At 35.0% G+C, this 15000-nt stretch overlaps 1 protein-coding gene across 2 annotated transcripts in view; it reads left to right on the top strand.

The window, feature by feature from the left end:
* Window positions 1–3288, top strand: part of LOC119568587 (zinc finger protein 239-like) — an 18202-nt gene extending 14914 nt beyond the window's left edge. For both annotated transcript variants that reach the window (XM_037917129.1, XM_037917130.1), the window contains exon 3: window positions 2097–3288. In XM_037917129.1, coding sequence (XP_037773057.1) covers window positions 2103–3269 — 1167 coding nt within the window. In that variant the 5' untranslated portion in view covers window positions 2097–2102 and the 3' untranslated portion in view covers window positions 3270–3288. The remainder of the gene's footprint in view (window positions 1–2096) is intronic.
* The last annotated feature ends 11712 nt before the right edge of the window (window positions 3289–15000 follow it).

Here is a 15000-nt window from a genome sequence, read left to right as displayed (position 1 = left end):
TAGTTTTTTGTGCTTTTTGTATTTGAGTTTTGTTGGTTGAACCCCATATGTTGGAACAATAGTTTATAATGCTGAGTGCAAGGGACTGTACAACAATAATTCTCGTCTCAGTGGGGATTTTGTTTTTTATGTGAGTTAGGTATATCAGCGTGCCTATTACTTTTTTGTGAATGTTGTCAATGTGTGTCTCGAAAGTCATGTGTCTGTCTATGTGTACTCCTAGATTTTTCACAGAAGTGCTTGGTTTAATTTGATAGCTTTCAAATTCTATGATTGTGTGTAAAGGGATTTTGGCTATGTTTTGCCGACTGCCTATAAAGATGCATTGAGTTTTGTCAGGATTTAGTTTGAGGCCGTTTTTGTCAAAATACATTTTTGCTTCTGTAAGAGTATGTTGAGTATTTCTTATCAATTCATTTAGATTGCTTACAGGGGCAGCGTGAAGAAACTGAGAGTCATCAGCATATTGGACTAGGAGGCAGTTGTTTGCAATGGTTGATAGATCATTTATGAATATAGTGAACAAGATCGGGCCTAATATGGAGCCTTGTGGGACTCCGAAAGAGACTGCTTTCTTAGTTGACATATTATTACGAATTTTGACTGATTGTGTTCTTGTGGATAGATAACTTCTAAACCAATAGTTGTCAATTCCATGAAAGACGAGAGAGAGAGAAAGAGAGAGAGAGAGAAAGAGAGAGAGAGAGAGAAAGAGAGAGAGAGAGAAAGAGAGAGAGAGAGAACAAAAGACGAGAGAGAGAGAGAGAGAGAGAGAGAGAGAGAACAAAAGACGAAAGATAAGAGAGAAAGAGAGAGAGCGCAAAAGACGAAAGATGAGAGAGAGTTACTGAAAATAACTGCACCATGATATTTGATGACTCTGGGACTGTGAAAATGAAATCAAGGGAGGATAGTCTAAAAGTGGCTCTTCTAGAATAGTAAGAGTATGAATTTAAGTTATATAAGCATTTGTAAGTATATACTGAACTTGCAGTTAAAACTTTAATGGTTCTAAGTTGATTGTGGTCTTTAATCCACAAGCAGTGAGTTGCATTGGAGTGCACTAATGAATAGCAGATTGATAGCATTGCCCCTCTGTTCAAGTGGTTGCGATTCAAATAAAGTAGGCCACAAATTATAGCGATTTTGTTACATACTGAATATAGCTATGCCGGTATTGGTATTCATTTAAAATAACTCCTAATTTGCTCTACTGCCTCTCTACTATGGACTTTGATGACGATCTGGATAAGCGGGGAGATTATTTTGTGCCTGCTGATTGTCTGATTGAATGAAATTAGCCTGTTGTCATGTGACCATCTCTTCTCCTTTGTTATAAAGGAACAGCTTTTTGATATTATTAAATATGCCATGAATACACCTTTCAGTTACAAGTGTACTTATTGTTACTGTAATGTAATCATCAGTATTAAAAAAAAAAAAAATCCAATTATATCAAATCACAGACATACGTACAAGTTTGAAATGCAATTTTCTCCTGCAATGATTGCAAAATTTCACAATCAAGTGTCTATATATAAAGTATCGTTAATACATGTTTGGTATCTATGAAGAATCAGTGTACCAGAATTGCTTTAGGCAATTTTCAAGTATCAATGTATCATAGATAATTCTGAATGTAGCTTTCAGTTAAAAGAGTACTTATTGTTATTGTTGTGTAATCATCAGTATTAAATACACACACACACATATATATATATATATATATATATATATATATATATATATATATATATATATATATATTTCTGCATATTTGATTGATAGTTCAATAGATGGATATGTGTTGATAAACATTTGTGCATTTCAATTATCAATATTTCTTTAATTGGTCATATTGTCTGTCTTAGAAATGATATCCATTTTATTAGGATTTCCATTATTGATTTCAGTGCTTCCCTGCTATAAGTATTCTTTCAATCATAGCAAAATGATCTCTCATTCTAGCATTTTGTTTTTGTAAATTTACTCATGTTAATCATTAAGTACCCAGTTATATTGGAGAAATCTTGTATTCTAACCATTATCAATGTTATTATGCACTCTCTTATCCTTGTTCAATTTTCCATCTACAGGCGGCAATGAGCATTCTTCCCAACTGGATTCCTTTGGCCCCACTCACGGAGGAGGAAATGTTTGGCACAGGAGTCCATATCAAAGAAGAGCTAAATGAAGGTGCTTCTGAAGAGATATATTTGGAAATTAAGGAAGAACCACATGATTATGCAGATGTAGTGAGGGACGAAGTCAGTGAAGAGGAAGTGAAACAGGAATTTTTCTCTAAGGATCTTCAAGACCTCCAACACGAAGCAAATGAAAATGATGGGTGTGATTCGACCAAGGACTGTAATACTTTGTCGAGAGCAACATTTGTGGCTGAGGAATGTGGGAAGAAAGGCTCATCAGAAGAGGATCTGGTGAAGCTTAAGGAAATTCACAAGGAGGTTGAATGCAGAAAAGTAGATAGGAAACTGAAATATTTTTTATGTGAAGTATGTGGCAAAACATTCTGTAACAAAAACAGTGTCCGAGTGATGCACATGAGGGTACACACACAGGAGAAGCCATACAGCTGTAAGATTTGCAATAAGGCCTTCTCACAGAGTAGTTCGCTGATGCAACACATGAGAGTACATACAAAAGAGAAACCATACAGCTGTGAGATATGTACGAAGGCCTTCACTGTGAAATGTAGTCTAGTAAAGCACATGAGGGTACACACTAAGGAGAAGCCATACAGTTGTGAGATTTGCAGTCAAGCCTTCTCACAGAAAAATAGTTTAGTAAAGCACATGAGAGTTCATACAAATGAGAAACCATATAGCTGTGAGATTTGCAGTAGAGCTTTCTCTGATAAATTCAACTTGGGGCAACACAAGAGAGTACACACGAAGGAGAAACCATACAGTTGTGAGATTTGCAACAAGGCCTTTGCACAGAATAGGTCCCGAGTGATGCACATGAAAGGCCATACAAAGGAAAAGCCATACAGCTGTGAGATTTGCAATAAGGGCTTCTCAGTGAATAGTTCCCTAGAACAACACATGAGAGTACATACAAAGGAGAAACCATACAGTTGTGAGGTTTGCAGTCAAGCCTTCTCACAGAAAAATAGTTTAGTAAAGCATACCAGAATTCATACGAAGGAGAAACCATATAGCTGTGACATTTGCAATAGAGCTTTCTCAGATAAATTTAACTTAAAGCAACACATTAAAGTACATGCAAAAGATAAGCATGACAAATAGAGCACTGTAATGAGGTTTCTTTAAGAATATTATTTAGTGATATGTAGGTGCATGCATAGTAGGAGACATATAGGCATTTTCTAAGAAGGGAAGAATACTTCAGTGTACATAAATGAGCATGAGCAAAGGCCTGACATGAGCAAAGTATACCCTTACCTAGAGAAGAAATTTCGCAGGGCACGTAAGAATCACCAACAAGAAAATATCTACAAGATGCTTCCCCATTATTGGGGGAGATGGATCCTAGATTTTGAACATTCTTCCTTTTTGATTTGTGGTGTATATAATATTCTTGTTGTTTTGTCATATTTGATAAACTTTTACATCTTATGAACTGTATTTTATTCTCCATACACTTTATGCCTGCTCTCTCTGACCAAAGACAGTCAAAAAACAACCACTATTGTTCATAGGATTCGAAGAAGCTGCTCCTTCCCCCCCTCACTACAGGCACTGATGTGGAGGTCATTGGCTAATTATATGGAAGTTTTGTAACTTCTAGCAAGGTTTTGTTAATACAGTAATTAATGTATTTCATGTGAAATAATGTATAAAATCTTTTATATTAATAGGCAAATGAGAGTATTCAGAAAAGTTTAATATATATAATGTTCTTATGCACAACCACACACGTGTATATATTTACATCTATTTATCAGTTTATTTATATATCTATCTGTTACAATATCAATTAATTATCTATTGTATTTTTTTCAATGCCATAAGGAAGCATTCAAGATAACCTAGTATTGCTATTGTATTTAAAATATTTCATTATATCTCTACATATTCATGTGTATTTCTGATTCATCTATAGTCAAAGTGGAAGAAATGCATCCATTGCAATGTGAAGATATCCATTTACATTCATTACCTCTTTCTATGTGTATCACAATGAACACAATTAGTTTATATCTTTACTTACATTCCGCTGACAACAGTTATCAGCATGTGTTAGGCTTTGGCTATGAGCCAGTCTGGAAGCTCACATGAGGCAAACCTTCATCTCTGTGCCTTGTGTTATTATAAAAGGAACACGAATCAAGAACATCATCCAGCTGTCGTGTCCTCACATACATGCGAGTGTGTTTACATATACATGAAAGGCAAAACCCCACACAATAATACATGCAAAATCATGTTTGCTCTTTATGTACAAATGCGCTGTTGAAAGATATGTTTATTTTGTTAGAATATAACCCAATAGACAGTTTTATACATTGGCCAGCCTATCAGAGTGTGATGCTCTTAAATATATTTCACACATGCCTTGGACTTATTTTCATTCTTTTTGTTTGTTTGTTGGTTTGTTTATTTCTTGATATTAAATTCATAAGGTTTTACTTTTTTCTGTCCCCTTTTGGCAGTATATCAAATACATGTTCACATTATGAGGTGAAGAGTATTTGGTGAAATGACAAATTTTTCCATGTGTATTAGTCATATGATGGGAAACTGACTTCAGAGAGATGAATATCTTTCAAATCATAATGTATAGCTATGTTTCAAGAGATGTAAAAATATCAATATATATGTGTGTCTGTGTGTGTCTCTTTATGTGTATCATTGCACAAACACAAACATATGTGTGTTTGTATGTGTGTGTGTTTAATACATTTATGTGTGCATATATATATATATATATATATATATATATATATATATATTATATATATGTATCAGCATATAAGTAGGTATATATTATATATATATTATATTTATTATTTATATGTATATATAAACCTATATATAACAACCTTCCCTGACCAGGCCTCAAACTTAGGTCATTTCAAGTATGAAACCGGAGGACCCTCCTGTTCTATACTTCGAGTGACCTAGGTTCAAGGCCTGGTCAGGGAGGGTTGTTATATATTCATATCAATGCGGCATTTCAATATTCCAACATTTATACACCTATATGTATGTATATATAATATATATAGATATATTTATATATATACACATATTTTCTTATTATATATATGTATTATATATATATATGAATATAATAACCCAATCAGTACAGATGCACACTGTAATTTCAGTTTATTTATTGTATTTACACATAGATGGCTTTACAAGTGCTTAGTTGCCAAGGAGTCAGTTATTAGTTCTACTAGTTTCACCTGTTTATCCTTTTCCTTGACTTTTGTAGAAGGTCTTTTATATTATTTCATTGTCTTAAATGTTACCAAGAATTTTAATAATTTTATAACCATAACATCAATAACAATAATAAGAGTATTCATAGCAATTGTAATCTGTATGTAACACAATTCACAAAAAACTACGTAGGACATGAAGGTTGAGTTGAATATATGCATACATATACATGTATATATATCACATCCACATATATATATATCACATCCACATATATATTTATATATATAATGTTTTATACATTATATAAAAATGATATCTGTAATATAACATATAAAGCATAAAAAAAAAAAAAAAAAAAAAAAAATATATATATATATATATATATATATATATATATATATATATATATATATATATATATATATATATATATATGTAATATATATATATAATATATATATATATATATATATATATATATATATATATATATATTATTTTTTTTTTTTTTTTTTTTTTTTTTTTTTTTTTTTTTTTAACGGTAGGTTCATGTTTGACCCGCCGTGGTTACAGCATGATACTTAATTGTAGTTTTCATGTTGTGATGATATTGGAGTGAGTATGTGCACTGATTTTCATATATATGAATACATATACATATATATATATATATATATATATATATATATATATATATATATATATATATATATATATATATATATATATGCGTTATGTAGATGTTATATATATAATATTTATTTAGTGCATAGATACAGTATATATGTTTGCATATGTGATATATGTATATGTGTATGTATATGTGATATACACAATATGAATATATGTATATGTATATATATATGTATGGAAGAAAAATCCACAATACAAAAACTAGATTTATTGAAAATGAGACAACAGTTTCAAAATCCACCTGGATTCCATCATCAGGACTGAAGGGGAAAGGGAGGGGGTATAAAAGAGAGAGAGGAGAGACAATGCGGTAACATGGAGCAGGTGAGGACAGACGAACGGAAGTAGAGGGAGGTCACATCAGGTCGGAGGATTGGGCAGACTATGCACCGGGTTGCTGGCATACAGGAGAAGGTGGAGGATGTGGGAAGCAAGGACACTATCAGCAGGAGAAAAGCTGCTGTTCAAGTTGAAATTAGGCAGCAGCTTTATTAGGGAAGATTCCACTAGTCTGCGGTTGTGGACATAAGCTGAAGGAAAGACAATCTGCACTGCTGACAGTCCATCTGGACTGGTCACCCTCTTTTGCCAGTGGTGGCAAAAGATGGTGTTGTTGTGTCCCCTGGATACAGCATACTTATGTTGAGACAGATGCTTGGTAAGACTGGCACCTGTTTTGCCAAAGTACTTCTTGTCACAAGAGCTTGGATGTTGACTCCCTGTTCACCAAGGTCCCGCTTGATGACATACTTGCTTTCCTCCAGAGGATCCTGGTCTCCCTCTGCCCAGCAACGTCTTCCTCCAGCTGATTCATCTGTGTGTGGAGTCTAATTCCTCTTCCTTTGGAGGTCACTTCTACTCTCAGTTGTTCGGTGTTGCCATGGGCTCTCCCCTCTCTCCAGTCCTGGCAAACCTGTTCATGGAATTCTTTGAGTCTGAGCTTCACCCTTCCATCTCCCTCCATCGGTTTGGCTGAGGTATGTCGACGACGTCTTTGCTCTCTGGCCTCATGACCCTGCCCTGTTACTGGATTTCCTGATGCAGCTGAACTCTCTCTCCTTCCATCTGTTTCAAGGTGGAATGGTAGGTTGACAACAAGCTCCCTTTCTTGGACACTCTAGTCCATTGCTCTGCAATATATATATATATATATATATATATATATATATATATATATATATATATATATATATATATATATATATGATATATATATATATAAATATATGAAAATATGAAAAGGGAAACAGCCACATTAGAAATGAAACTAAATCGTAATGTTTCGAAGACTCCATGAGTTCCTCTTCAAACGAATAAGAAACTGAATCCAAAATCCATTTCGGTTTATTATTTATCTGAAGGAGAACTCGGGAAGAGTTTGAAACGTTAAGATTTAGTTTCATTTTCTACTGTGGTTGTTTCCCTTTTCATCTTTGTGTACACGTTACTGTGTTTCAGTTTGTGTTTATATGAAGATATATATATAATATAAATGTGTATATATATGTATATATATACATGTACATGTATACATATATATGTGTGTATGTGATACATATATGTGTATGTATATATATAATATAAAATATATATATGTAAATTATATAAGTCTTTTATATATATTATATACACATACATGGTATATATATATATATATATATATATATATATATATATATATATATATATATATATATATATATATATAATATATATATATATATATATATATATATATATATATATATATATATATAGTATATATATATGTGGATATATATATAAATATATATATATATATATATATATATATATATATATATATATATATATGTGTGTGTGTGTGTGTGTAAAAGGTTATGAACCTTAGTACAATGGTACATTGGCTTTGCAGGGGTAGTGATACTGGTATAACGGCGTAACTCCTTATTGCTAAGAGTACCACAAAGTATGGGAACACACGAGACGATGTTTAAGCGGGGTCACGTGTCAACCCGCCCGGAGGGCGAGGGCTAGGCCGACTTTACCACGTCGGGGGTTGGCGACGATCTGTCGGGTCAGGCGACGTCAGATAACGTCATCTTTGCCCTCGCTGAATCAATGGTTCTTATTTGGGAATTGGAGCCACATGGTAAACAGCCGCGTGGTCTATTGGTGTTTATCTATATGCCATATTGCTCGGGCACCTACTCGCGCCTCGCCCTCGAGGCTCCTTCTCAAGGGTAACCTAACTTGGCTGCTCGTCCCTGTCGTCTTCATCTTCCTGGTCCCCGGTGTAATCTGTCCGTCCTCGACTCCCACGTCCTTGAAAGCTCGCACAGGTCCTCCTTGACTTTGGATTCATCTAGACTTCCTTGTAGTCCTCATCCAGGCCTAACTCAGCGGCGTCCTCATCCACACGTCCTCACAGATCTCGTCCAGGTCCTTCACAGCAGCATGCTCGATCTCTACGTCCTCGTAATCTTCATCTGGATCTAGGGCGTCCGGCAGGGGCGGCATCTCAGGGCGGCTGATACCTGCGCTGATGAGCTCTTGCAGTTGACTGGATCTTCGGGCGTCCGCCAGGCGTCGCCCATCCACAGCAGTTTGGGGCGACTGGTTCCTGCGCTGACGAGTTCCTGGTCCTTTGCTGGATCTACGGGCAGCCTGGCAGGCAGCGCCCCTCCACTACATCATGGGACGTTTTAACACCTGCTCTGACAAACATCTTGGTCCGCGAGCCTATGGCGATCTTCCGGTCACGTCCTTCCCACAGCATCTTAAAGTGACCGGTTCTGCAGCAGTGTCCTCCTTCAGTGCCATGTCGGTTATCGTCGGTCCAACTGCTACATATATATAATCGGAGAACCAGATCATACACGTAAGGGCCAGATAGCAAGAGAAAATAGAAAGGCAACAGAGAAGAGGGGGTGTTAAGTACCACTAGCTGGTTATTTATATAAATTTGCAGTTTTTAATGTTCGTTTTTTAACTTTGATTTCGTTTTTTTTCGTTTTGTTTTTTATTTTCACAAGATAAAGAAAAGATAGGAGAGGGAGACGTCAGTAGCGATCCGCATGGACCAGGCTTGAACTATCAACCGTCTCTGATAGATATGAGAGTAGATAAGGGAAACGACAACAGCCCTCCGCAAGGATTTACTTGAACCAATTGTCGTCACACAGAGAAGAAATGAATGTAAAATCATGTTGGAGTCACTCATCACGACCGACAAAATTATGGCAAAAGAGATATGTCATAGATCTTTATGCTGGCACTACGAAAGCAATAAACCCTATGAGTGTCATTTGTTCTGCGTGGATGATATGTGACAGAATGTACGCATCAATGAATGGTGACGTGAAAAAAATATTCGCCAACTTTTTAGCAAGCAAAAATTCTTAGGGTCATAAAATCTGAACTGCCGAGGTAGCCATGTCTAGCTATACATGTTAGACTTCATCGGCGGGGGGATCATATACCCAAAACGTTGTACATTGAAGCAACCGATCTAGAAAAAAATCTATAGATAACCTGCTCTCTTCTGCATATCTGTGATGGGCACTCGTGACATTCCTTATGGATTTCCACGTATCACATGATCGCTTGGGAGTCACCGACTTCAAGAGGGTGAGAGGGGTATGATTAATAGGCGAATAATTAATCTAGCTTAAACCCTAGTCCTACATTAATTAACGGACGTAACAGCGGGTCACACTGACTCAAAGTTGCCGATCAATCGAATAATTTACCTGTACCTATTTTTCAAACGTCGGAGCGCAGATCTATTAGGCGTTTACACAACCCCGGGTAATATCAGGCAATCTGTGCACCATGATATGGGGGGAGATCCTACACTATATTCAATATAATAAAATTTTAATAAAATCGCGTTACAAGCTCCGTTCTAGCGCCGATAGAACGTGTCACCAATGAGCAATGAAACAATGCTACAGTTAATCCCCTAGGTTTGACCGGAAAAAAGAAAGTGAGTTCAGGTCAAGACGGGAAAAAGAAACAATCATCTATTGACCTTTTCCTCGTCCCAAGTGACCGCAAACAAAAGAAAAGGTGTGGTCAGGTCAGGGCGAGGGGAGAAACGAGATAAAATGAAATGATATTCGTGATAAGATAAAATCACGAACACGTTAAATTCATTGCAGATGAAACAACATAAATCTCTGATGACAAGAGAAATTAATCAACTACTCAACTAATGAACGATATTCATGTTTGTTGACCACATACCACAATCAAACGGTAATGCGATCTAAGGTCAGGATAATAGTGGGAGAACGTGCCATTTGCTGTCAATTAGAATTTTTACCTAACAAAAACCAACAGCTTAACACATTTATGGGAGAAGAAATAGAGAGGAAGGGCCAAAATGTGTACTTACATTTTTTTTTTCTTAGACATGTCTTGGAGCAGTCAAGCATTTTTTTCTTCGAAGGTTTGGCACTCGTGCTGCGAGCCGAAAGGATGCAGCGACCACCCTGACACCAGATATAATGGTGAACAGTAATGGTAGTCAAAGTACGTAGGACTCGCAACACATGTAATGCGGTGAACACACGCTACGACCTGGCTTAGGGTAAAAGCAATGCGCGGGGTCGCGATGACCCGCGCACGGTGACCGCTGAGCCCGACCATGCTATGTCGAGCTCTGGTCACGAACTCTCGGGTCACGTGTTGGGTCGGCCCGCCATAAGGCGAAAAGCTAGGCCGACCTTACCACGCCGGGCGCTAAGCACAAAGTGTCGGGTCAGGCGAGGTCAGATAACATTGTCATCTACATCCTCGCTGAATCGGTGGTTCTTATTTGGCATTTGTAGCCACGTGGTAAACAGTCATGTGTTCTATTGGTACTTATGTATATGCCATAATATATATATATATATATATATATATATATATATATATATATATATATATATATTATATATATATAGATTATTATATTTTATATTTATATATATATATTATATACATATATATAATATATGATAGATATATATAGTATGTATATATAATATCTATGGATATATCTTTAATATTTAATTTATGTTAATATAATACTTAAATATATAAATATAATATTATATATGTATATATTATATTATATATTATATATATATATATATATATATATATATTTGTATATGTACGTATATAATACATGTAAGGTATATCATATATGTGTACATTATAATATAAATATATATATATATTATATATATAGTACATATATAAATATATAATAATGTATATATATAAAATAATATATATATATATATATATAATATATGATATATATATATATATATATATATATATATATATATATATATATGTAATATACATGTGATATATTAGTTATAACATTATTAACTTAAGAGGGATGAATATTTTGAAATCCATAATGTATAACTGTTTTTAAACTTAGAGACTTTAAAATATGAATGGAAAATTGGTCATGATATTTGGGGTCTGTGTGAACCTGATTCCTGTTAAATATTAGTACAAAAACTTCAAGGCACTTTATTTCCACTATCATCATAAAAAACAACGTCCAGTTAATAAAAGAATTAAAGAATTGATTTCTCTGAATCTTAGAAGTTTTTCTGAAAGTATCCGCAGGTTGGTCTTGCGAAGTTTAGTGTACAAAGTGTCTAAGTGTCTCTTAGCAAGCAGGTAGTCCCTTCAATCTTATAATTTTTATAAATGATATTTCATCATAACACATTTGGCCTATACTAACATACACATGTGTGCATGTATGTAATTGTTTTCATATTTACTTATGTATATATAAATCTATATGTGTATATATGTATATATATATATATATATATATATATATATATATATATATATATATATATATATATATATATATATATGACATGTAACCCAGCCATTCTTATATATTACTATATTTTACATAATTTATATAATGTTTGTCTCACACACACACGGAAGAGCTTTTTTACCATTCAATAAACCAAATGTTAAATTTGTACATTTTGTATGTACATATATACATATATATATATATATATATATATATATATATATATATATATATATATATATATATATATATATATATATATTAAATGCAATGTATCCAAATTTGGCAAAAAATTATTCGATCGGTCGAACCGGATTCACGTACGCGAACGGCAACAAAGACGCCAGACGAACGCCTCGCTTCCTTTGGCCTCAGGTTTGTGACTTCTATCTTTTACTTGTATCTCTTACTTGTTGTATATTTTACTTGTATCTTTTTCTTGTTTATCTTTTGTATATTTTACTTGTTTATCTTTTACTTGTATTTTTTATTTGTATCTCTTACTTGTATCTTTTTTTTTCTTTTTTTTCTTTTTTATCCTATCCTATCCAATCCTTGAATAATAAATACGACAAGAACTTAGAAAAAAGTTGGTCAATCATCTTTCTTCTCTGTCCTGTGGCTCCTTCATTTTCAATTTGCGCAACTTTTGCCATAGATGAAAAGAGGCTTAGTTTTAATCATGGTATCCACTCCATCAATTTTTTAAACTTTAATCCTGATTGTTATACACTGAAAATTTTCACACTTTCAACTAATCATATGAATATATCAATGAAGATTCCCTGAGAGTCCTAAGGACAGGTAAGGCCATAAGGTAAATGATATTGCTAAGGTAAAACCCCTAAACTGGATAAAAAAAAGGGTGAAAAAAAGGAAAACAAGGGAGACTGGGAAACAAAATGCAAACATCCGGCATCGAGCAAAAACATAGGCTGTTCACTCAGTGCAAATTTTCCAGAAGAGGGAAAAGAGAAAGTAAGAATATTAAGTGGAAATAATATTGAAATAGTGGAGGTAATAAGAACTAAAAGGGAAACAGAGAGAAAGAAAATGAGATTGAATGAATTCCAAGTCCCAAAGATTAACGTTCAAAGGCAGATAACTGGAGTAGGAGCAAGAGGTCTTGCATCATACTCGGTCCGTCAGTCTACTTTCCCCGTCCCTAAGTGTTTCTGGTGTCTGAGGTATGGCCATAGGATCATGACGTGTAAAAAAAAGAAAAGATGCAGTAAATGTAGTCAGTTCAGTCTTAATTACAAAGATTTCCCGAATAAAGATTACTGCTTTTATTGTCATGGTGGCCACTCTCCCAACACATTTTTGTGAAAATCTTAGTGAGGCCCAGAATATAAATAAAAAATACAACACCCAGTGACTTTGAAATTAAAAAAATATATATATTTCAAAAGTTAAAGCCTCTTCAGAAAGAAAAGACTTTATCTCTTGGACCCCTTGCACTAAAACCAGCAGCCAGCCAAACCACAAGTCGCACAAACACACCAAACAAGCAAAATATAACGCAAACACAGACAGACACAATAGAACACACAACACAATCATATGCCCAGACACTAAGCCAATCTCAAACTTTATCATTAGGACAAAGTACCTAATGAAACCCAAAAATCATAATGTTCCCTCCCCCCCCCCCCAAAAGAAAAAAAATCACCAGGAAAAATTTCACAGATCAAGAGGGGTGATTCAAATGTAGCAAAAACAACACAAAAGACCCAACCACCAAAAACAAGAAGATTCCCCAATAGCATGGTCTCAACCAACACCAGTAATAGATGGAACTCATATAAGGAGCCTAAAAACACAAAAAGATAAATAAATTTTAAAAAATCATGCATAAATACAATAAGGTTAATAGTTATTGTAAAATCAAATATAACTAATATGAAATCTAAAAAAAAAAAAAAAAAAAAGATTACTGAAACAAATGAAGTAACTCTAATCATCAAAGAAATAAGGCAGTACTTAAATGAATAAAACCATTTTCTGGAATATCAAGTCAGTTCTGAAAAAAAGCAGATTTAGAATATTTGGCGTATAAGGAGATGGAACTATGTGAGACCTGGTTAAAAGAAAGAGGTGATTTTAATAAAAAAAAAAGAAAAGAAAAAACTAATCAGAGGGGGTTTAGCATTTCGTATAGGAAAGGAATTGCAATAAAAGCTCATACCCTCCCAATCCCTTGCTCATTGTCATGGGGGGCTTAGGAGACTGGGATGAGGCCCAGTGTAGGGGATCACTCCTGCCTTGGACTTTAGCCCTTGACTCAATTAATTTTGCACAGTCTTTTCTTCTCCTTTCATTTCCTACCATCCCCCCCCCCCACCCCCTGTCCATTGTTGTCTTGAGGACTGGGAATCTCCCCTACCTTGAGCCTCAGCCGTCGACTCAACTACTTTTGCACGGTCTTTTTCCCCTCCTGCTTTTTGTATCCATCCCTTCCCCAACCCCACTATACTCCAGGTTTAGCATGGCCAATAATGAAGAATAATGACCCTTGTTAGGATCAGTGAGGGTTGACCCTTCATTGAACAGCCCCACCAACACAAACTCTCCCAGTTCCCTGACTCCAGGCTCTCCTTTGACCATGACTCTGAACACTATAACTACTACCCCTTCCTCAATGCCTACTAATACATTATCCAACCAAGTCAATCCTCAAGCTCCAGGAGACATTTCAAGTTCATCACCTCTACCCTCACAGCCTTCATCAATCACCCCATCCTCCCTTATTACTACTTTACAGCTTTATTGTCCACTTCTCCTTAATACTACCTCCCTCAGCACTACTCCCTATTCCACACGCTCCCGTCCTTCTTCCAGCCCCATCTCTACAAATATCTTAAATACTCTAGTTAGCTCAGCTAAATTTTATGTGATCACCCCCTCCCCATACACACACAGCTCCTTACTCTGACAACAATCTTCCAGCAATGTCTCCAAAAACAAGATGATCCTACACCCTCCCCTATACCTATCCCTCCAACATCTAGCTTCCCCACTTCTTCATCCTACCTTTCTCAGCCAAATTCTTTTACCGTACTAAATCCAGACACTCCAAACTCTACTGCAACTCAAGAC

Source organism: Penaeus monodon, chromosome 44, assembly GCF_015228065.2.
Source record: "Penaeus monodon isolate SGIC_2016 chromosome 44, NSTDA_Pmon_1, whole genome shotgun sequence".
Lineage (NCBI taxonomy): Eukaryota > Metazoa > Arthropoda > Malacostraca > Decapoda > Penaeidae > Penaeus > Penaeus monodon.
Note: the sequence above shows the minus strand (reverse complement) of the source record. Positions and strands in the feature narration are given on the sequence as shown.